The 21493-nt window shown below is 47.3% G+C and overlaps 1 protein-coding gene and 1 long non-coding RNA gene across 15 annotated transcripts in view; one reads left to right on the plus strand and one right to left on the minus strand.

Moving 5' to 3' along the window:
- The window catches only part of LOC135398749 (cell adhesion molecule DSCAM-like), a 104467-nt gene that overhangs the window by 53272 nt on the left and 29702 nt on the right, over positions 1–21493 (minus strand). For 2 of the 12 annotated variants that reach the window (XM_064630151.1, XM_064630150.1), the window contains exons 1-2: positions 21254–21344; positions 20895–21185 (exon numbers count right to left, since the gene is read on the minus strand). The exons of 6 other annotated variants lie outside the window; for them this stretch is intronic. In XM_064630151.1, coding sequence (XP_064486221.1) covers positions 20895–21185; positions 21254–21314 — 352 coding nt within the window. In that variant the 5' untranslated portion in view covers positions 21315–21344. Of the gene's footprint in view, positions 1–4487; positions 4779–4832; positions 4936–7226; positions 7518–7572; positions 7673–12211; positions 12503–12570; positions 12661–17748; positions 18040–18107; positions 18177–20894; positions 21186–21253; positions 21345–21493 lie in introns of those variants that run through there. 4 more of the 12 variants (XM_064630157.1, XM_064630159.1, XM_064630164.1 and 1 more) reach the window with 4 other exon arrangements.
- LOC135398753 (uncharacterized) overlaps positions 1–21493 on the plus strand; it is a 58240-nt gene that overhangs the window by 22235 nt on the left and 14512 nt on the right. The window contains exon 3 of one of the 3 annotated variants that reach the window (XR_010424133.1): positions 4709–4759. The exons of the other annotated variants lie outside the window; for them this stretch is intronic. This is a non-coding gene — a long non-coding RNA (uncharacterized LOC135398753). Of the gene's footprint in view, positions 1–4708; positions 4760–21493 lie in introns of those variants that run through there. 3 annotated transcript variants of the gene reach the window in all.

Consider the following 21493-nt stretch of genomic DNA (forward strand, 5'->3'; position numbering starts at 1 on the left):
CCGGATGCTCCTTGGCATTTCTTCCGCAATATCTCGTTGGTGCGTGCCTTCCTCCATCGCTCTCCTCTGTCGACATCTGGCCAGATAAACTCGATGGTGGGAATACCCGGTAGGCAGAAACGTTTCGGCTCAGTGGGGAGATTTGGCAGATTACAAGGCATTTACGATAACGTATCGAAAACATGATAAGCCAGGTAGCTGATTTGTTTCAATTGGCTGAGCTTTGCTTTGACATGTCCCGTTATCGTGCGTTTTTGGTACAGTGCTTCCGACGTGCTAAACCTCCTATAGTGTCTGCAAATCGCGCTTCACGTCGTCAACGTCGTCTGGCATCATGGATGCCACGGTGTTACAGGGTAGGCGACGTGCTGCGTAGCCTTGGCGCGATTTTGGAGTTCGGAGATGTGTCGCCGTTGCTGCGGGTGACGCAGATGCGTTCGCGTCAAAGAAAATGGGCGTGAGCGACACATACGGCGAGAATGCCAGGAAACGGTGTGCGGCAAAGCGTGCAGCCCTTACTCTCGACCATATGTAGGCAGAAGACGTGGAAGGCAGATGTGCCCGAAAAGCGGAAGCGTCGGGTCGCACAACGTGGCGTCGCCATTGCAGTATAGGTGACTTCTCGGGGGAAGTCTCGATTAACGCGGAAAGTTGGGCACGTTGGTACATACTGAACGCAACGAGGACAAAGAAGGAACCAGAAAATACAGGCGCTGGAAGTCTCGACCACGAACAAAGCTGACCATCGCAATGAAGAGCGCACCGCTGTTGCTGCCGATGCAGTGACACTTGCCGAAGGCGAACGTAAATGTGCGCTGCTGCTTCCTGTGCTACGTTTGTGCACGAGGCCCATGACAACTTATGGTCGCGTTTACCCTTGTGCCGCACGCAAACCTGTCTGCTACCGCATTTTGTACGTGTTTGGCAGTGCACCAAAGAGCACAGTGATTCTGCTTTCCTTTAACTGGCAGAGCGAGCTACAGTAGTATGCTGCATTAACTTTGTGTGTGTGTGTTAGCACCGCGAAGCAGCTGTGGCTATGAGCGGCGTACAGATGGAGAGAGGACAGCAGGAAGGGGTTAGTATGCGTCCTGGGCCGACTTCAGGGGGAACTGTGCCGACATTCGTCTGGAAAGTCTTGGGAAAACCGGCTGCATTAACTGTTTCACCCTTCTGGACATAGTCATCGAAACAAATTTAGATATTCCTACGATTTCGCTTGCGTTCCATCAACTAGTTGCCCTTTCAAGAGACAATTTTTATGCCGCGTATAGGCTGCGCTCTCGTACATCGTCCTCGTTGTCCGCAAACGATTCCACTAACGCCACCACATATCCACCGTGTTCCCTTGTCCACTTTGAAGAGCAAGGAAAGAATGATTTGTATAGAAAAAGGGAAAGGTAACCCCCGGACTTTGTTTCCAGCAGACCTGGAAAATGTCATCATACCGAGTACATGCAATCACTAAGTGATGTAACCTATTCAGTGACTCCAATATGGAGGTGCCAAGGATGCATTACACGGATGCTTGGCGCATTGTTAGGTGTAGGAACATTGGGTCAAGAGAGCTACCCTTCCTTGTCGAGACAATCTTGAGTAAAAAAGGGAATCGAACCAGTAAACTATTTATCAGGGAATAACTTTTCTCGTGGAGCTTTTCGGATATATCCGAATTGTTTCAAGTTTTACAGGCGTGCATTTTTAGGATAGGTCCGCGTGTCCCGAGCCCTAGTGATGCTAGCGAGAACTTGACACGAACGTCATGCGAGGTTCTCCGGCCAGTGATGAAAGTGCCTCGAAGCGTTCTGGCGCAAGCAAAATCGAGTTTTGTCGCAGCTCCGCAATCCGTCGTCGAAGGACCTCGGATGTGTATGGTTACTCGTTCATCATGTGGAATGGTCTGGGCGGTCTTTGGCTCACTCCACTCAATTTCGAGATCGGGGAGTCGCCTAGCGTAACCGCATCCGAGGAGAAGTCAGTGCAGAGCGGACGTGAACTGTTCACATTCGCAATGCGTTCCGTTGTCGAAGAGCGTTAGCAATCCTCAAAGGTAGCAAGTTATAGCGACCGTCAACAACCATACCCCGTGAGACACGCAAAGCGGCCCTAAAGTGTGGAGATCACCTCATGCCTCTTAGCTTGGATAGCGAAAAATGCGAGCGAGTTGGTGTATACTTGACGTATGCAAAATGCCCCTGAGAACAGCACAATGATTGGAGCGTCAGAGTGACGGCGTACATGTGCGTCGCGAGCCTCGAGACTGCTTCGCAACGGTCGCCACGGCTAGGATCGGCTTCGACCGATTAGTCGGCCAGAAAGTAGCTGTGACAGCTCGATCTCCATGCGCTGCGAAGTAGTCGCCTACTCTGCGCTTTTGGAGCAATTTTGGCAAAATCACCCTCTACAGCGCAGGATGGCGCAGCACCCCGTGATTGGCGCAGTTTGACGCAAATGGCGCAGCACTTCCATCACTCTCTCCGGCTCTCACGACAAAAGATGCCTTCATTTTGTGGCAATTTGCTTGAGACGCTCCCTGATAGACATATCTAGTTTAACTATACGCTGGGAAGCGAACCTCTTAGGCGAATATTCCAATTTTTCGAATACCGAAGCGAATATGCGGCTCGATTTATCGATTCGAATATACAGGGTGTCCACGCTAAGTGTGAACAGATTTTTTTAAAAATATATCAATCACTTTTTCCGAGATGAAATAAATTGTAATATAGCATATGCTGAAGGGCACTCCCTAGGGGGGCATTAACAGACTCCTAAGGCAATGTCTTAATTAATTTTCAATAATTAACTTTTTAATTATAAAAGCTGCGAAGTTGCTCCAATGAGAACATCTGATCTCTTCGGTCACCAGATACCAAAGCCGTTTTCAAAACAAAAATCCGTTCGATAGATCGTCCGCAAAAAATTCGTGAAGGAACGCCATTTTTTTCTTTATTTTATTCATTGCGCATCTCTAGAGTCTCTCTAGTCTTTCCTTCGCCCCCAATACGAGAGGATGAAAGAGCACACTATCGCCTCTTGCGTCCTGGAAAAAGATTAAAAGAAAACAGAAAATGCAGCCCAAGATAAGGGCAGTCGCGACAGAGTCACCAGATAGATTTGTGTTTTTGTTTTGTTTCCGCAAGTTAAAGCTAATCTTCGACGCATGAGGCGGCACTGTGCTCTTTCACTCTCTCACACTGGGAGTAAAGGAAAGCCGCTTCGTCGAAGATGCGCAATAAACCAAATAAAGAAAAAAATGGCGTTCCTTCACGAATTTTTTGCGGACGATCTACCGAACGGATTTTTGTTCTGAAAACGGCTTTGGTATCTGGTGACCGAAGAGATCAGATATTCTCATTGGAGCAACTTCGTAGCTTTTATAATTAAAAAGTTAATTATTGAAAGTTAATTAAGGCATTGCCTTAGGAGTCTGTTAATGCCCCCCTAGGGAGTGCCCTTCAGCATATGCTATATTACAATTGATTTCATCTCGGAAAAAGTGATTGATATATTTTTAAAAAATGTGTTCACACTTAGCGTGGACACCCTGTATATAGAAAACATAAAACAAAGTGAGCGGTACTTGATATCCTGATTCATATGAATGTATCGCGTGCACATGCTGTACATATGTACACGAGCCGGTTATACAATTATTTACTTCGTATTCGCTTCAGTTTTCAAATGCTTATTCGCTTACTTTTTCTGAATGCACTTCCAACGACCATTGTTACCACATGTGCTTTCACGGTGCCATAAGCTTTATATCAAGCCACTCAAAAGAGTCCCGCTTATTAGACTCAGTGTAGAACAACGCTCGAAAACTCCGACTGTTGTACTCAGTGGCGTAACAAGTGGGTGTTCGAATCAGTGAGAGATCCATGGGGCGGTTGGGGGATCGCCCCCGAAAAAACGCCCGTTTATACATTGAATTTCTTCTCTCCCCTCCCCTACTATGCGCTCCGACAAAGAAACCGCCCCTCCCAAACCAAGGGTCTGGATACGCCCCTTGTTCAAATCCCCCTGAAGTCGTACCTCTCGTAGTACACTTGGGAGAGGGAGACGGGGGAAATCCTCCTCCCCATGTAAAGTAAATCGCCACACTGTTCGCATCACACTACTTGTACTACGTGTAGTCCGTGCTGAGGCGCGTCTGAGTAACTTTTCATATTACCCCAAGCGCCACCCGTAAGCATATTCCGGCACCACATTACTATATGAGGTGGGCACACGTCAACGCCATCTAGAGTAGTCCTGAGCAACTCACAGTCGTGCGGAGACACCCAGTATAGTATAACCAAAGAAGTCAAGATGGAAGCCCTTATTTACTCAAGTTACAGTGTCTAACGAGACGCGAGCAACGGAGAGCCCGTGCGATGCTCAGACGCGACGATATAAATACGAGATTTTCCGCTTCGCTGTCTACATGATACAATGCACCATAATCACTGCGTTAGTGATTTTACGTGAGACCAACTGATTTGTACCTGAAACTTGAAGAGACACTGTAAGGGTGTCGCTACCGGCAGCATTGACCACTTGGCAAGAGTAGTTCCCGTTGTCTTCCGGATTAATATCCACCAGACTGAGTATAGAGGTGCTTCTTGAAATTGCCGACAGAGACAGCCGTTCAGTTGGATATAGTTTGCGTCCATTCTTAGACCATGTGAACGAGAATGGACCTTCACTGCCGCTTTTAACGGCGCAGGTGAGAACAGCCTCGTCGCCTACGGACAAGCTGGGTGGCACAATGAAGCGGTTCAATTCGGGAGCTGCGCCTGGGAGACACCGAGAATGTTACCGAGGCGGAGAATAAGCGATGTTGGACTCACCAGTCACTAAAGCTGGCAGCACGAATATTCCGTGAAGACATACCAAGAACATCATTCCTTACCGATATGCGTACTTGAAACACGGAGAGGTCTAAGTAAACGGCCAAGCACACTGGTACGAAAAAAGACTTTCCCACAGCGTATGGCAGTGCGTGTCCAAGGCACGGTCAACTGGCGCCGCGTATTGAGAAGCAATGGAAGTTCGCAATGCGAAGTGTTTAGAAAGGCCCAGCAGCACAGGGTGCCCTAGCACATATCACACCGTGGACGATAGCGCGTCAGGAGAACGCAATTCATGAACAGGTCCTAGTTGTCGTCGTTGCAAACGTCATCATACACGTGACCAGAAAAATGGCGGCGCCCATGACCGGTAGCTAAACCGTTTGTAAACAACGCGACTGTCGTAGTGAGCGCCGTTTTGCAACGTCCTTCGGTGTATAGCAAGAAGTGTATAGCGATATTGTTACAGTTAAACAGGTGGGCTTACGCACGTGGCCTCTCACTGCTCACTATTCACAACGATGTGATAACGACGCCTGTGCTAAGGTCCACTCAGCCGATGTGATGAATGCACTGAGAATTCGCATAAGCAGACTCTACGTCGCGTAAAGAGCACCGTGTATCTTACACCAGCAAACTGCGTCCATCTAATGATTTTATGCTGACAAAGAAATGTCGGCCAGCGCGAAATAGGAACATAAACAAGGTCACATGATCCAAGATGCGTTTCGTGTGACGTGGGGCCAGGATGAGGTGATTTCCCAACGAGCGACCGCTTGACGGTGGTTACAAACTCTGAAACCTGCGTCACCACTGCGCGCACCAGATCCCGGTAATTCACACAACACTGGGCCAAGGAGGCTTACGACCAATGTAAATGCGCTACATGCAGTCGGCCGATCAGGAGGCTTCCCCTTTGGCTCGCCTGTTGGTCGACCCTGGCTACTATTCACTTGAAGTGGTATCCACGACCATCGCCCAGTTATTCTGTTGGCGTAACACCGCATTCCAAAAATAAGGAGAGTGAGCTGACCAACTGGTGCATGATTATAGGAAGGTGCAAAAACCGAGAGACACTGACTTGTTGTGTTTGTGTTTATTTGTCCGTGTGTCTCGGTTTTTGCAAATTCCTAATCGCACACTGTATGTTCCTATAATAACGATCGACGATTTTCACATGGGCGTACCATTATCTTCGTTGTCACTGTATTCTAAATGCACCCGAACTCAGGCTGCAACTAACGACGGCATTGCGAACATGATAGACGTTCGTAGAATGCGGTAACATTTCTATAACGCACTTTTGAGGCCTCGGTCTAGACGCGTCGCGTCTCGCTGGTTGAAGACGTTGAGGGTACCATTACTCTCGCGATGCACACCCTCCCCCTCATTTGTCGCGCCGCCTCGTCTGAAAAAAGGCGTTTCGATGGACGCCCTGGCTCAATAGGGAGATTTAGCAGATTGCAAGGTGTTAAATAAAGGTAAAAACGTGTGGCGGCAGGGACCACAAAGGTGTGGACCCTGCCTCGACGTTTTCATGTGACCTCAAGCTCTACCCGTAAGGATATATTCAGGCACCACAGTACTAGAATGGTATACCATGTCAACGCCATCTAGAGTAAATAAGATGAGTGCGGGTAAGCAAACTTGGACCCGCACCCACAGTGTTCCCGCGCGTGTGTGACCCGCAGCCGCAAGAATTTAATCTAGGCGACCCGCACCCGCAGTGCTGCCTTTATACCCGCATTGGGACCCGCAGGGGGAAGTGTTCCTCGTCCACTTTACCGCTGTTTCTATTTTAAAACAATGGAAATTCTAAGTGTTGGCTACGTGTTTCGGCCGGCTTCAATCGTATGCCTATAAAACTGCAATTCAACAGAGAGCCATATATGTCTGCATTAATAACCGAACTCGCCCGCCAGCACTTGCCTGCTGCAGTCTGGCACATATGGATTTCTACGGCCAACGACATAGAGCACGGCTGAGCTCGCGTGTGACAGAGAGGGATCACTTAGTTGGCCATGGAGTGAGGGTAATGCGGGTACACCCGCATTTTATCCGCTACCACGCCGCAACCGCGAATTCCTACCCGCAAATCGTGACGATGTGCGGGTAACTGCGGGTACCCACGGGTATACCAGCACCCGCGCTCAGCTCTATAAATAACACCTGAGCGAATCACAGCCAGGCGGAGAAACCCAGTATAGTAGCCATAGAGGTCAAGAAGGGAGGCTTTCTTTACTCGAGGTGCCAACTTTAAAATTAATATATTCACTGTGCCTAACGAGACGCAGACAACCCAGAGTTCGTGCGATGCTCAGACGCGACGACATAAAATCCTGCTACGAGACATTCCGCTTCGCTGTCTACACGAAATGAGCAATTGACTTGTACCTGAAACTTGAAGAGACACTGCAAGGGTGTCGCTACCGGCAGCATTGACCACCTGGCACGAATAGTTCCCGTTGTCTTCCGGATTAATATCCACCAGACTGAGTATAGAGGTGCTTCTTGAAATTGCCGACACAGACAGCCGTTCAGTTGGATATATTTTGCGTCCATTCTTAGACCATGTGAACGAGAACGGACCTTCGCTACCGCTTTTAACGGCGCAAGTGAGAACAGTATCGTCGCCTACGGACAAGCTGGATGGCACACTGAAGTGGTTCAATTTGGGAGCTGCGCCTGCGAGACACCAAAAATATTACCCAAAACGGAGAATATGCGATGTTGGACTCACCAGTCACTAAAGCTGGCAGCACGAATATTGCGTGAAGACATACAAGGAACATCATTCCTTGCAACCGATGTGCGTACTTGAAACACGGACTGGTCTAAGTAAACGGACATGCACACTGGTATGAAAAAAGACTTTTCCACAGCGTATGACAGTGCATGTCCAATGCACGGTCAACTAGCGCCGCGTATTGAGAAGCAATGGAACTTCGCAATGCGAAGTGTTTCGAAAGACCCAGCACCCCCACAGTGGTGTCCTACCACATATCACACCATGCAAGATAACGTGCCAGGAGAACGCAAAGCATTCTGGACAGCTCTTGGCCTGTCGTCTTTGCAAACGTCATCATACACGTGACCACGAAAATGGCGGCGCCCATGATCGGTGGCCGAACCGTTACAACGTGATTGCGAAGACTACCACACGCAGTGGCGTAGCTACGGGGGGGCTAGGGGGGGCTCGAGCCCCCCCTACCTGTCACGGACCGACCCACACAAATCGTGCAAATTCGAGACCATAATATATGTGGGGGGGGGGGGGGGGGACCAGGGTGACGATCACGAAAGTTCTTGCAGGTCATGGCGTCTATCTAAGAAGCACTCATGAATGGTTTTCAAAGTATGAGCTTTTCAAAATACTTCCAATCTCGTGACATCACCTCATTGGTCATGACAGCCTGTACATGGAATCGTACTGTGAACGTCTAAATAAACTATTTTCGTTCCTTTTTTTAATCCTCAGTTTGCAGTGCAGTGTGCACAAGTATGTGTGTGTTGTCGACACAGGATCAGCGGGGTGGGGGGGGCGAGTTTTCGTATCGAGCCCCCCCTACAATGGAGGTCTGGCTACGCCACTGACCACACGCATACAATTCAAAGCCACATTCAACTCATACAACTGAGTTGTATGTGTGTGGTATTCTTCGTAATACTTAGGGCCACGGTTCTTCGATGAAGGCAAAGTTTGGCCAAAATTGATAAGTCGTATTGATCCAGCAGTGTGACACACATATTCACTGTGCGTACAGACCCCACTGCGTTTGCTGATACATTGTAACGAAATTCCAAGGCAAAACACACACTGTCTATGCCTTTGAGCGCCTTGGAGCAACGTGACACGGGAAAAAAAATGCGTCACAGGCGTCATACTGCGGGCCGAATAAGGCAGCAGCGTGTGTTTTTACAATTTCCTCTCGTAATTGCACGCATGCCCCAACAACTCACGGCATGCTCTTCTATGTTACTCCGGTGCGGCAATATGTTTTCCTAAGTGACGTTTGATGACGTGGTTTGGTGACGGTGGTTCGTTTGCGAACGCAGTCGAAACTCGCGTTTCTGCACGGGTAACATAGCAGCCTGTGGTCGGGTTTGCCGTTGAGCCGCACGCAAATCATGTGCGGCCACAGCAGACGTACCGCAATTCATCTGATGCAGTGCTATATCGCATTGCGTACGCGTTTGGCAGTGTGCAGTGACTTTTTTTTTTTTTTTATCGCCCCGTCTCAGCTGAGAGGAAACGGTTCTGCTCCGTGGCGAAATCATTGAGACAGAAGGTATTTACATAACGGTTACGAAAATATGATAAGCAAAGCACCCGATTCATTTCAAGTGGCTGACATCACGTTGGTGAACTTTAGTTTCACTAAGTTTTCCTTGAGATACGCTAAAGCTGAAAGTGTATGCACAGCGCGTTTCACGTAATGTCGTAATGCCGTGGAGCACCACGGATGACGCGGTGCAGTTTAGGCGACGTGTTGCGGAGCGTTCGCGCGAGTATGTGCCGCCATTGCCGCGTGAGGTGCAGATGCATTCGACAAAGACAATGAACGTAAGCGGCACATACGCCGAGGATGCCGGGGAAACGGTCTGATGCAGGCTGAAGACGTGGGGGTCATGTGCAAGCGGAGAGCGGCAGCGTCGGTGCAAAACGTGGCGTCGCCACTGTAGTCTGTCTTGCGAAATCTCGACCGCGAGTGAAGATGACTATCGCAGTGAAAAGCGCACTGCCATTGCTGTCGAAGCAGTGACCCAGTACACTCGCCGAAGTCGAGCGCAAGCGTCGGCTTGCAGACGCTCAGCGTGATGCCGCCACTCTGCTGCTTCCAGTGCAACATTTCTGCACGAATCCGATGGCAAGTTATGGCCGCGTTTGCCGTTGTGCCACACGCAAACCATGTACGGTCGCAGCACAGGCACTGTCATTCGCCACTGCATTTCGAACGCGAGCGCCAAAGAGTACAGTCACCTTGCTTTCAAAGCCTCTACCGAGAGAGCAAGCTACAGTAGTATGATCCGTTAACTGTTTCACCCTCCTGGGGATAGTCATTAAGACAAACCTAGACCTTTATGATTTCGCTTGCGGTCCATCAACTAGCAGCTCTTTCCTGAAGACACTTTGTATGCCGCGCATCGTCTTCTGTGTCCACAGACGATTCCACATGCTCTACCACAAATGTCAACCGTGTTGGCAGGAAAGCCTGATTCATAGAAAAGATAAAGTTCTGCAAACATCGGCGATACAGCGAGCAGACGACACAGGGACGCGGAGAAAGAGAGAGAGGCCAACAGATGGCGCAGACCGCACAGATATTTCTCACAGGCACGGAGCTCACTGGTTACAACTGTAAACAGTTTAAACCGAACTTCTCAAGAATTACTGTTGTTCTTCAAAACAGGTATAATGGTAATTAGCCACCTGTCTCAAATGCGTTACGAAGTACTTCAATCTCACTTGATATCTGCCCACCAGTCCGAGGCCGACTCCAACTATGTCCTCGGCGAACGTCGGGGATCGCCACCCTTCATTTTCTACGAGTGTTCAAAATTAATTAGTACGGAAAGTATGCAGAACTGAGAGGTGATGACTTATCTGTGTGGTCGCTTGTAACATTGTGGTATCACAATGTCACATCGGGTGGAGCTGCGACGTCCATCAAACGCAATTGCGAAGGCGCGTCGCCTTAGGCTCTCCAACATTGTATTTTGCGCTGCCGCAGCCATTTCACCGATGATGCAAGTGGTCTTCGTCCGTGCGCACCTGCCGCGCTCCGCTGCGTCACATTTTGGAATCATCTTTACGAAGCCGATATGAATGTGCCGCAACTGCGGCATATTCATAAAAACTTTTTTTGTGCATCACGTGTTGTGTGTTTCCACAGGAGCGGGCTATACCATTGGTAAACAAATGTTATCTTGCTATAGCCTCAAAAAATGCTAGCTAAGTCCATTTGGTGTTACTTCGTCATTTCGCCGCCAGGAGCGACGCGTACATGGAAATGGTCCATTGTCGGGCGATGACTCGCGTTCCTGATCGGCTCGGGCGTGGTGGCAATGTTCATCATCCAATCTATCTATCTAGGTCTATCTTGCTATCAGATCAGCGCCTACCCCAATCAGTTCCATCCCTAGAAGACATGCTCTCCGATGCGAACGCCTCTTCGTGGTTTTGGTTCATTTCCTCAGCAAAACTCAGCTATTTATATCTCGCAGTACGTGCTTGCTTTAGGATATTTTAGAGAGAGGGCAGATTTATATAATGACTGGCTCCAATTCAGCTACCTCGCATTTCCGCAAAAACATCTAATGAACAAGTTAATTTATTTTCGGTATTTAGTCGTTCAGAAGAAACAAACGCTTTCCGACAGAATGTCCGCATGGCCGCAATCCCACCTCTGAAAACTGCATCTAGGTAGCTCTCATCCTTTTATCATAAAAATTCCCTAAAAGACAAAAAAGAACTCCCTGATGTATAAGAGCTTATTCAAAGTCCGTTAAAAGAAGGCACATTCAGCGACCGCAAAAGTCAGCGGAAGTCGATTCTGTCATACTGTAAACTACGTTAGAGGAACTGTAAACTGAATAGCAAACTGTAGAAACTGTATGGTTTTCAGAAAGTTTGTAGATTGGACGCTTCAGATACGTAATATATAATAATAATAAGTTCGGCTCTATATTGAGTATATTTTCAGCAATCAAGTTTTAAAAATTGCTGCGCAAGGCAATCCAGCGGACTCCAGAAGCGCCCCAACCATGAGGCGACTTCCGCGCCACCTATTGGGAACGCATGCAACTAGACGATGCATCATGCGATATCGTGCGTTTCTCGCGAGTGCCGTGCACATTTCATTGCGAAGGTGCACGGTTTGTGTATTCCGGAACACAAGAACGCAAACGAGACATTCGTTGAAATCACTTGGATGCAAGTTTTTGCAAATAGGAGCGATACAGCGAGCAGACGACAGACAGAGACGCAGAGAGAAAGTCCAGCAGATGGCGCAGGTAGCCTCACGGCACAAAATACGCAAGTTACAACCGTTAACAGTTCAAACCGAACTTCTCAAGAGTTGCTGTTGTTCTTAAAAGAAAGGTTCAACGGTAATTAGTAGCCTGTCTCAAATACGTTACGTTGTACACCTTAATATCACATGATGTCTGTCCTCATTCCGGGGTTGACTCCAACTTTGTTCTTTGCGAACGTTGGGGGTCGCCACAAAGTGTTCGAAATTAATTAGTGCGAAAAGTATCCAGAACTGGGAGGTGATGTGTCATCACAAAGTCAAGTTCTACATGATGGTACCTTGAAACATTCTGGTTATATTTCACTTTACAGATCCTTTAAGATGTATTCATCCAGAGTATGTTACCTGTAACTGTGAGTGAAACTGTGACGTCAAATCGTCTTCCATCTGAGGTAAGCGTAACGCAAGAATAGTTTCCGATGTCTTCCGGATCAATGCCTTCGATAGTCAAGATGGTCCTCGTTTCGGACGTCTTGGACACGCCTATTCTTCCTCCAGACGATATTTCTTGCTCGTTTTTCTCCCAAAAGATGCGATAGGGTTTCTCTACCGTTCGTTTGACCATGCATATTGCAGCTGCATCGTCACCAAGAGATAAATTTGGTGGAAATCCTATTGAAAGAGGCTGGAGAGAGCCTGAGTGGAGAACGTAGAGAACTCAGTGGAAAACTCTTAAATGGGTCGTTATCGCTAACACAGCTTACCGACGACGTCTTCCAGGGTGATAACGCACCATACTATTAGCCAAGTTCTCGTAGTCATGTTGAATGCGTGAAAGAAGTTAGCGTCAACACGAAAAGAGAGTGATTTCCCCTAACACACCACGTGACGCTTCTAAAGCTTTCCGGCACGGACAACTAGCGCCACGTAGTAGCATGTTCAGGAACTTGGAATTCAGATGAGGGCGCACATTCTATGGATGGATGGATAGTAGGGGCACCCCTGGCGGGCCTCTTTGTAACGAGGGTCCAGCAAACAGCGAACTGTGCGGACATGCCAATAAGTTTCCTGCATTTCACTTTCAATGACTCAATGCTTTCAATTTTCAATGTTCCTTTTCATTTGCGTCCCTGTCTTTCTGTGGTTCATATTTGGCTTCCGGTTCATGTGGTGGCGCCGGCCTCTTCTCCGTTGACTTTGTTTGGTACTTCGCGTATGTGTAGGTTACAATTGCCTTCGTTGCCCGGTACTACTTCGTAGTTTGTTGTCGTTGAGCTGGGTCCTGTTTGTACTGGGGTATTCTTATTGCTGCGCTCCTGTTTCTGTCGTTCCTCTCTGTTCAGTGTCATCCACCGTCTCAAACGGCGTTTCGTTGCTGTCACCTCTGCGTCCTCTCCGCTGGTCATATAGAAGCCGAGTGCTTCTTCTATAGGGCATGACCGTTTACCTCCCAGGGCGGCGCAGTCCAGTACAACATGCAGTATGTTCTCCGCAAGTCCTTCCTTGCATAACTGGCAGTGAGCATCGATGGGCTCAAACTTGCTCCTCCACTCCCTTGTGCGCAGCACTCCACACCTTGCCTCAAACAGTCTACCGCTTTCCTGGGAGTTATCGGAGAGCCCAATAACATTTGCTATACGTGTCTTCTCCGTCCTATAGATATCCAACGCGTTTTTTTTTTCTCCATGCTTGTTCTCCATGTAACTGTTTCCGTTGCCGCAACTTGTTCTCGAATTTCTTTATCCGACAGTCCTGGCGATGTCCTTTGTAGGAGCATAACTGGGATATTGTACTTAGCTTCTAATTTTCGCGTTCTAAGATTCCACCGAGTAGAAATTCCGCAAACAACGTCATTTTGTATATTATTCTTGGCCATCTGTGCTCTTCCATGTTCATCAGCCTATTTTCGAACGTCGCTTTGCTACTTGTTTCCCTTGCTTCAAATGTGGAGAGGCCAAGGTCTCCTATTACAGCTTCATTGGGTGTTGATCTGTGTCCTTTCAGTGCCATTCTTCCAATTTCTCGTTGTTTCCGTTCAAGAAGTTCTCTGGTACTGGCAGATATGCACAGTACTGCATTAGCGTACGTTATTGTGGGCACCACGGCGGTTTTCCAAACTTCCCGTACCACTAATGTGTAGTTAAAGCTCCATTGTGCAGTCCTATTCAGATATCCAATTGCTCTTTGTACTTTTCCTCTTAGCTTTGTTCATACTGTTGGAATCCATGCTGTGCAGCATCTATATCAACACCGAGATAGGTATACGATTTCTGATATGGTACAACTGAGACCTGAATTGTGAAGTCCGCTTCTCCCTTTTGGTCTGCGATACTCAGTATGGCTGATTTACTGGTGTTGAATTGCAGACCTCTTTCTTCCGCAAATCCTCCGCAGAGATCAAGCATTTCCTGTAGTTCTTTCTTTTCCTCTGACAGCAGTACAAGGTCATCCGCGTAGAGCAGCCCAGGAGTTGTCACCATCTGTTGCAGCCCATTCTCCCAGTAGCTCAATTTCACTCCCACGTTTGCTTTCATCAGTCTTTCTTCCAGCTCTGCTATGTATACATTGAATAGTATTGGGGACATGGGACAGCCTTGCCTTAATCCTTTTCTAATTTCCACTGGCTTGGTTAATTTTCTTTTCCACTTTGCTGATGCAGTAGCCCCGCTATAAATGGCCTGGATAATGTTGATCGTCTTCTCCCTGATGCCATATCGCCTAAGCAGGTGCCAAAGCGGTCCATGTAGTACGGAGTCATATGCCTTCCTAATGTCCAGAAATGCTAAATGTATCTCTCCTTTTTGTTTTCTTTTTATGTCCAGGATCTGTGTGAGTATATATAGATTGTCCTCCAGTCTTCGTTCCTTCCGAAATCCTTTCTGCATTTCCCCCAGGATCGCGTGTTCTTCTACTTGTTCTTCTAGTCTACTTCCAATTATCTTTGCAAATGACCTGTAGATAGCTGATGTGACTGCCATTGGTCGGTAATTATTAAAATCATTTTTTAAGCCTTTTTCTTTGTAGATCATTGTGATATGTGCTTGCTTCCATTCTGCTGGTATCTGTCCTGATGCGATTACCTCATTAAATAGTCTTCTTAAATATTGAGCACTCTTGGGGTACCCCATCTGGGCCCTTACTGCTTGAGGCATCCAATCTATAGAGTGCACTTCTCACCTCTTGCTCTGTTGTCTACCTCCATCCTTGTTTTTTCACTTGTACCTTGGTCTCCATTTGTCGCTTTCGTGCTGGCTTGCGTTTCCCCCGACATTTGTTGTGTCATCCGCACTTGTAACTGCTCCAGTTCTCTTTCTGTGCACTGATCTGTCTGAAGGCCGTTCCTGTATGATTGGTTTTTCTATGTTGCGTGTTCTCTGCAGTGTTGCCGTTCTAGCGACTTTCAGAGCAGGTCAGCGGCCAAATATACGCGTCTAGCGACTAATCTATAGCGACTTGAGCTCAAACAACACGCTGCATCTGGAAGCTTTTAAAATCGCTGGAAAACTGCCGTTTATCGTGAAAATATTTTCAAATACTATATTTTTGCGGACTTCTGGCTGTGCGCATCTCCTAGGCCTCAGTTGTTTCGTGCAAGTGCCCCATCAGATGTCCCCACGTTATGCGTGGCGCCTGTCGCTTATAAAGGCATGAATGGATTCCACGTCAAGAGATCCAACGGGTCAAGAGATCCACCGATGGATCTCTTGACTCGATGGATCTCTTGACCTGTTGGATCTCTTGACCCGGTTGGATCTCTTGACTCGTCTGAGGGTTCGCCGGGCTTGGATCTTTTGATCCCTTTGTGTTACGTCGTTAACCCTAACTTCGCTAAGCAGAAATTACTCGTATCGGAATACGAGGGAATCGTTTTACGTGCGGTATAAATAGAATACAAATGCAGGTGGCAAATCAACATGTTATTTTGATTGACTTACTTAGTTACTTTGTAACACATAGCGCAGTCCAAGAAAAGCCGACAGTTCTCTTATGTAATTTCTGTTAAAAACAGGTGGCTGCATTGTAAGATCAACCTGTTTGTAACACAGGGTTTATAGAGGTGTTGTCATTTTTTTTCTTTTTTTGACAGCGCTTCGTGTTAGAGATTATTTCTAGAGTTAGCGTGGGCTACGTACACTCAAGTTGGGTGGGCCTATTTCAAACCTGTTCATTACTCAAACACTTCTCGTATCACAGCAGGCTCGTACTCGAAGAGCAAAGTCGCTGTTCTGGACGGACGTTCTACATGGCGGAACCGTCTGATCCGTCAGATCATGGACTCAAAGAAAGGCAGCTTCTATTGCCCAAACATCTGGTTGTTTGTTTGTTTGTTTTTGTGTGTGTGTATGTGTGCGTGTGTGCGTTTTTCTGTATCAAGTTTTCCCCGCCGTCCACAAAAGGACAAAGACAGAGCACTTTGCGGCTGGGCCCATTATTATCGGTAACAAACTTCAGTTCTGGCATAACGTGGGGACGACTGCGCCAATGGACACAAAAGTACGAAGACAACTCTGAGTCCAGCAGTATAACCTGCGTTTTGGTGTTGAGGTCAATGAACGTGACAGGTCAATGTTGATTGGAAAGCACAGTCAGACAGTATTTTCCCGCACGGTCAGTAGAAGAAGAGAATAACGTGATAAGGGTAGGGGCCAATGAAAAGAACGCGACAAGGATAAGTTTTAAGCCCTGCGGCCTACGATGCCTTGTAAGTTGAGCTCAATATTCTTGGTAACAAGCATCCGTTCTGGCATAGCGTGTTACGGCGCTAGGGGCAACGGACATAAACGAGCAAAGGCAAAAGGGGGACTCGCCGCTGTAACCTACAGCACAACCTCAGGATTTTCTCGCTTACTTTTCCTTTTTGTGCGTGTGCGTGTGTGGTAAGAAGAGAGAAAACACCGAAAAGTTTTCACTGTTACCGGGCATAATACTTCCTAACTTAATACTACTTCGGCAATGAACATGGTAAGGGAGAGACTTTCTTTTTTGTCAGGAATCCTCACCAGTATGACGCTTTGACTGGTTGGATCTGTTGACTCGCCTGTCACGTGACCGATTGGATATCCTGACTCGATGGATCTCTTGACCGGGTTGGATCTCTTGACCGGAAGCGGCATAGATGCCACGATGGCGATGACCAAACGTCTTGCGGAGCAATGGCGGTGACGCTACCGCTAACATAACCTTTTTTTTTAAACTTTGGTTCATTTTTCGTGAAACACCCTGTATAAACAAAAAGGAGCGCACGCAGAATCCGCACTTGATGTTGGAAGCTGAGGCCACGCAGAAATCAATCGTAAGAAAGCTTGAGTTTGAGCGGAAGAAACAGAGACGACACACATAACTCAAATTTTCAGTTCCGTTCTGTTTTTCCAGCTCACACTCAAGCTTTCTTACGATGAATTTCTGCCACCAGCTCGCCTGCGTATATGCTATTCTTCCAAGCAGAAACTTCGGAAATGATGTCAAGAAACTGATGTTGACGGATTGTAAGAGAAAATCTTGCTGTTAAAAATAGGTTCACGGCAATTTTATGCCTGGCGACTTCCTCTAGCGACACTACAAATTCACCAAGCGACATCTGGCGACTTTTTGAGGCCTCTCTAGCGAGTTTTCTGCTAGCTGCTTCGGCAACACTGGTTCTCTGTTACAGTGAGCTGTGAAACAAAGATGGCGTCCAAACGAATTGCTGCAACCACGCGCAAGCGGTTTCGAGCTCCTGCCAAGGATCAAATCCGTCTTTCATGACGAGAACCAAAGAAGACGGCGCGCCAAGGACTTCCCTACACTCCCCACCTCCGGGTTTCTTTGCAACACACCCTGAAATTTCCGAGACTGCCTAATACTGCTCGGCTACCAGTGCATATACCGACAAATATGATCCATATCCATATACACACATACATGTATATATGTACAGGATGTATTCATCGAAAATATTTTACCTGTAACTGTGAGTGAAACCGTGACGTCATATCGTCTTCCATCTGAAGTAAGCGTAACGCAAGAATAGTTTCCGATGTCTTCCGGTTCAATGCCTTCGATACTCAAGGTGCTCCTCTTCTCGGACGTCTTGGACACGCCTATTCTTCCTCCAGACGATATTTCTTGCTCGTTTTTCTCCCAAAAGATTCGATAGGGTTCCCCTACCGTTCGTTTGACTATGCATGTTGCAGCTGTGTCGTCACCAAGAGATAAATTTGGTGGAAATCCTATTGAAAGAGGCTGGAGAGAGCCTGAGTGGAGAACATGGAGAATGAGTGGAGAACTCTTCATATGGGTAGTTATCGCTAGCACAGCTTACCGACGACAGCTTCTTCCAGGGCGACAACGCACCACATTATTAGCCAAGTCTTCGCAGTCATGTCGAACGCGTGAAAGACGTTAGCCTCAACAGGACAAGACACAGAGTAGTTCTCACTACCGCGCCACGTGACGCTTCTGAAGCTCACCGGCACGGACAACTAGCGCCACGTAGTAGCATGTTCAGGAACTCGGAATTCGGATGAGCGCACATTTTATGTTGCGTGGTCTCCGACAGTGAGCAGTGAGACAAAGATGGCGTCAGCCACAGCGTTTTGCAGCGTTTGCACAGCAGGATTTCTGCAACCACAGTGACCGAAGCGCGATCGGATTCGAGCCCCCACCAAGGCTCAAATCCGGCTTTCATGACGAGAGCCCAAGGAGACGGCGCGCCAGGGATTTTACAATACCCCTCCCAGGTTATTATTATTTTTTAAACACCCCCTGCAATTTCCGAGACTGCATGCCCATTACAGCTCGGCTACCAATGCATACACCCACACACCCTTGGTAGCTCGGTCCCCCCAGAGGTCGATTTCTGAGGAAATTACTGCGGCGTGCACGTTCACAACATTATCTCAGAAAGGTACAAATGTTGTTGAATATTGTTTGCACTACTGTTAAACGATTACTGTGCGTTAACGACAAGTGTACGTACTATTTCTGCCATTCCTGACTGACATTTATAGAGAATTTGATGCTGCTCTCATAAATGTACAGTGTGTTTTGTGTTATCCTTTACGTATTTTTACGTATTTTACGTAAAGTGAAGTATAAGCACAATGTTTCAGGATTCCATCACGTAGAACTTCGCAGTGTGATCATACACACAAGTCATCACCTCTCAGTTCGTCATACTTTTCGTACTAAATAATTTTGAACACTTTTAGAAACTGAAAGGTGGCGACCCTCAACGTTCGCAAGGAACAAAGTTGGAGTCGACCCCGGATTGGCGAACAGACATCACGTGATATTAAAGTAAAACGTAACGTATTTGAGACAGGCTACTAATTATCATTATATACTTTCTTTGAAGAACAACAGCAACTCTTAGGAAGTTCGGTTTAAACTGCTAACGGTTATAACATGCGAGCTCCGTGCCGTGAGGCAATCTGCGTCATCTGTTGGCGAATCCTCTACTCTACTCTACTTCCGCGTCTCTGTGTCGTCTGCTCGCTGTATCGCTTCACTTTGCAAAACCTCGCATCCAAGTGATTTAAAAGAATAATCTGCTTTGCGTTCTTGTGTTCCGGAATACAAAAAGCGTGCATCTTCGCAATGAAATGCTTACTGTACTCGCGAGAAACGCCCGATGTATCGTCTGGTTGCTTGCGTTCTCAATAGATGGCGCGCGAGCTCTGCTCAGGGCAGAGCCGTTTATAGGGAGAGTTTGGCCATTCTGTGATTTTTTTTTTTCGCCCGGAGATGGGGGAGCCGCCGTGACGTCACAGACGTCATCGCCCCGCCCACTTGACCGGGATGAAAAGCGACCCGCGGCGGCACGGAGGAACTTCAAGGCTGTGCCTCTGCTCCAAAATGGCGGAATGGGAGATTTCAATGCGATAGCCCTGATCCAAAATGGTGCCACTGGCCTTGGCGCCGCCCATCGTGTGACGTCAAATGGCGCGCTTTGGGACAGGCTCCTCCCAATGGCCAAACTCTCCAATAAACGGCTCTGGTTCAGGGTTGGGGCGCTTCTGGAGTCCGTTAGCTTGCTTTGCGCAACAATCTTTAAAATTTAATTGCTGAAAAAGCGCTCAATATACAGCAGAACTATTATGTATCTGAAGCGTCCAAGTTACAAGCTTTCAGAAAACCATACAGTTTCTACTGGCTTCCCCATTTACTTTGCAGTTCGTTTAAAGCTATTAGAGCAGCACTGATGCCATTTTGAGGCGGGTTATGCAGCAGGGCCGGTATAGGGATGTTCGGCCAGAGTTTAGAACGGTGACACTGGCGCCGGGCGGAAAGGTTTTCCAGCATATTCTACAAGCGTAGATGACGATGTTGGCGATTTTACACGTCAGCGCATGAATTCTGTCTTGTGTTCGACATACCTCAGCGAATGCGTCAATGCCTAATGAAATAACTGCAGAAAACTACGAAAGAACTAAAATAACTGCTGGAAATAACGTATCCTTGCCACCACAGGTAGCACTGATAGCAGTGAGCGAGTGCGCCCCCTGGGCAGCCGCACGAGCCCATCTTGTGTTAAAGCGCAAGGCTTTAACTACTTGGTTGCCTACTACTACTACTACTTGGTTACAAGGTTAACTACTTGACGGCTAAGTAACTATTACGCTAAGTAACGACTAAGTAAGTGGACGCAAGTAACTACTGGTCGCTCCTTTTGAGCTCGAGAAGTGTGTCGTTCCAACTCATATGCATAGCAAAATTCAGCTATTTATATCTTAAAGTACGTGCTTGTTTCCGAATATTTAAAAAAGTGGATTGATTTAAATGACTGGTTCAACTTGACCTATCTCGCATTTCCCCGAAAACATCTAATTCATAAGTTAATTAATGCATTTTGGTCAAACAGTCGTCCAGTAGTTATGTAAGATTTTTGAAAGGATGTCTGCATGGCCTCATTGCCCACCTGTGAAAACTTCATCTAGGCAACTCTCAAGTTTTATTATAATAATTATGTAAAGGCTATTTAAACAAAACATAGACCAGCTCGTTGAATGTTAGAAGAAGGCACATTCAGTTACAGTAAACGTCACGGGCGAGTGGTTTCTGCCAAACTGTAAACTACGTTAAATTGTATTCATCGAAAATATTTTACCTGTAACTGTAAGTGAAACAGTGACGTCATATCGCCTTCCATCTGAAGTAAGCGTAACGCAAGAATAGTTTCCGATGTCTTCCGGTTGAATGCCTTCGATACTCAAGGTACTCCTCTTCTCGGACATCTTGGACACGCCTATTCTTCCTCCCGACGATATTTCTTGCTCGTTTTTCTCCCAAAAGATGCGATAGGGTTCCCCAACTGTTCGTTTGACCATGCATGTTGCAGCTGTGTCGTCACCAAGGGATAAATTTCGCGGAAATCCTGTCGAAAGAGGCTGGAGAGAGCCTGAGTGGAGAACATGGAGAATGAGTGGAGAACTCTTCATATGGGTAGTTATCGCTAGCACAGCTTACCGACAACAACGTCTTCCAGGGCGACAACGCACCACATTATTAGCCAAGTCCTCGCAGTCATGTCGAATGTTAGCCTGAACACGAAAGATGGACTTTCACTAACACACCACGTGATGCTCCTACAGCTCTCCGGCACGGACAACTGGCGCCACATAGGAGGATGTTCAGGAACTCGGATGAGGGCACATTTTATGTTGCCGTGTTCTTCGTTAGCGAGTAGTGAAACAAAGATGGCGTCCA

The sequence above is a fragment of the Ornithodoros turicata genome, chromosome 6 (genome assembly GCF_037126465.1).
Source record: "Ornithodoros turicata isolate Travis chromosome 6, ASM3712646v1, whole genome shotgun sequence".
In the NCBI taxonomy this organism is placed as follows: Eukaryota; Metazoa; Arthropoda; class Arachnida; order Ixodida; family Argasidae; genus Ornithodoros; species Ornithodoros turicata.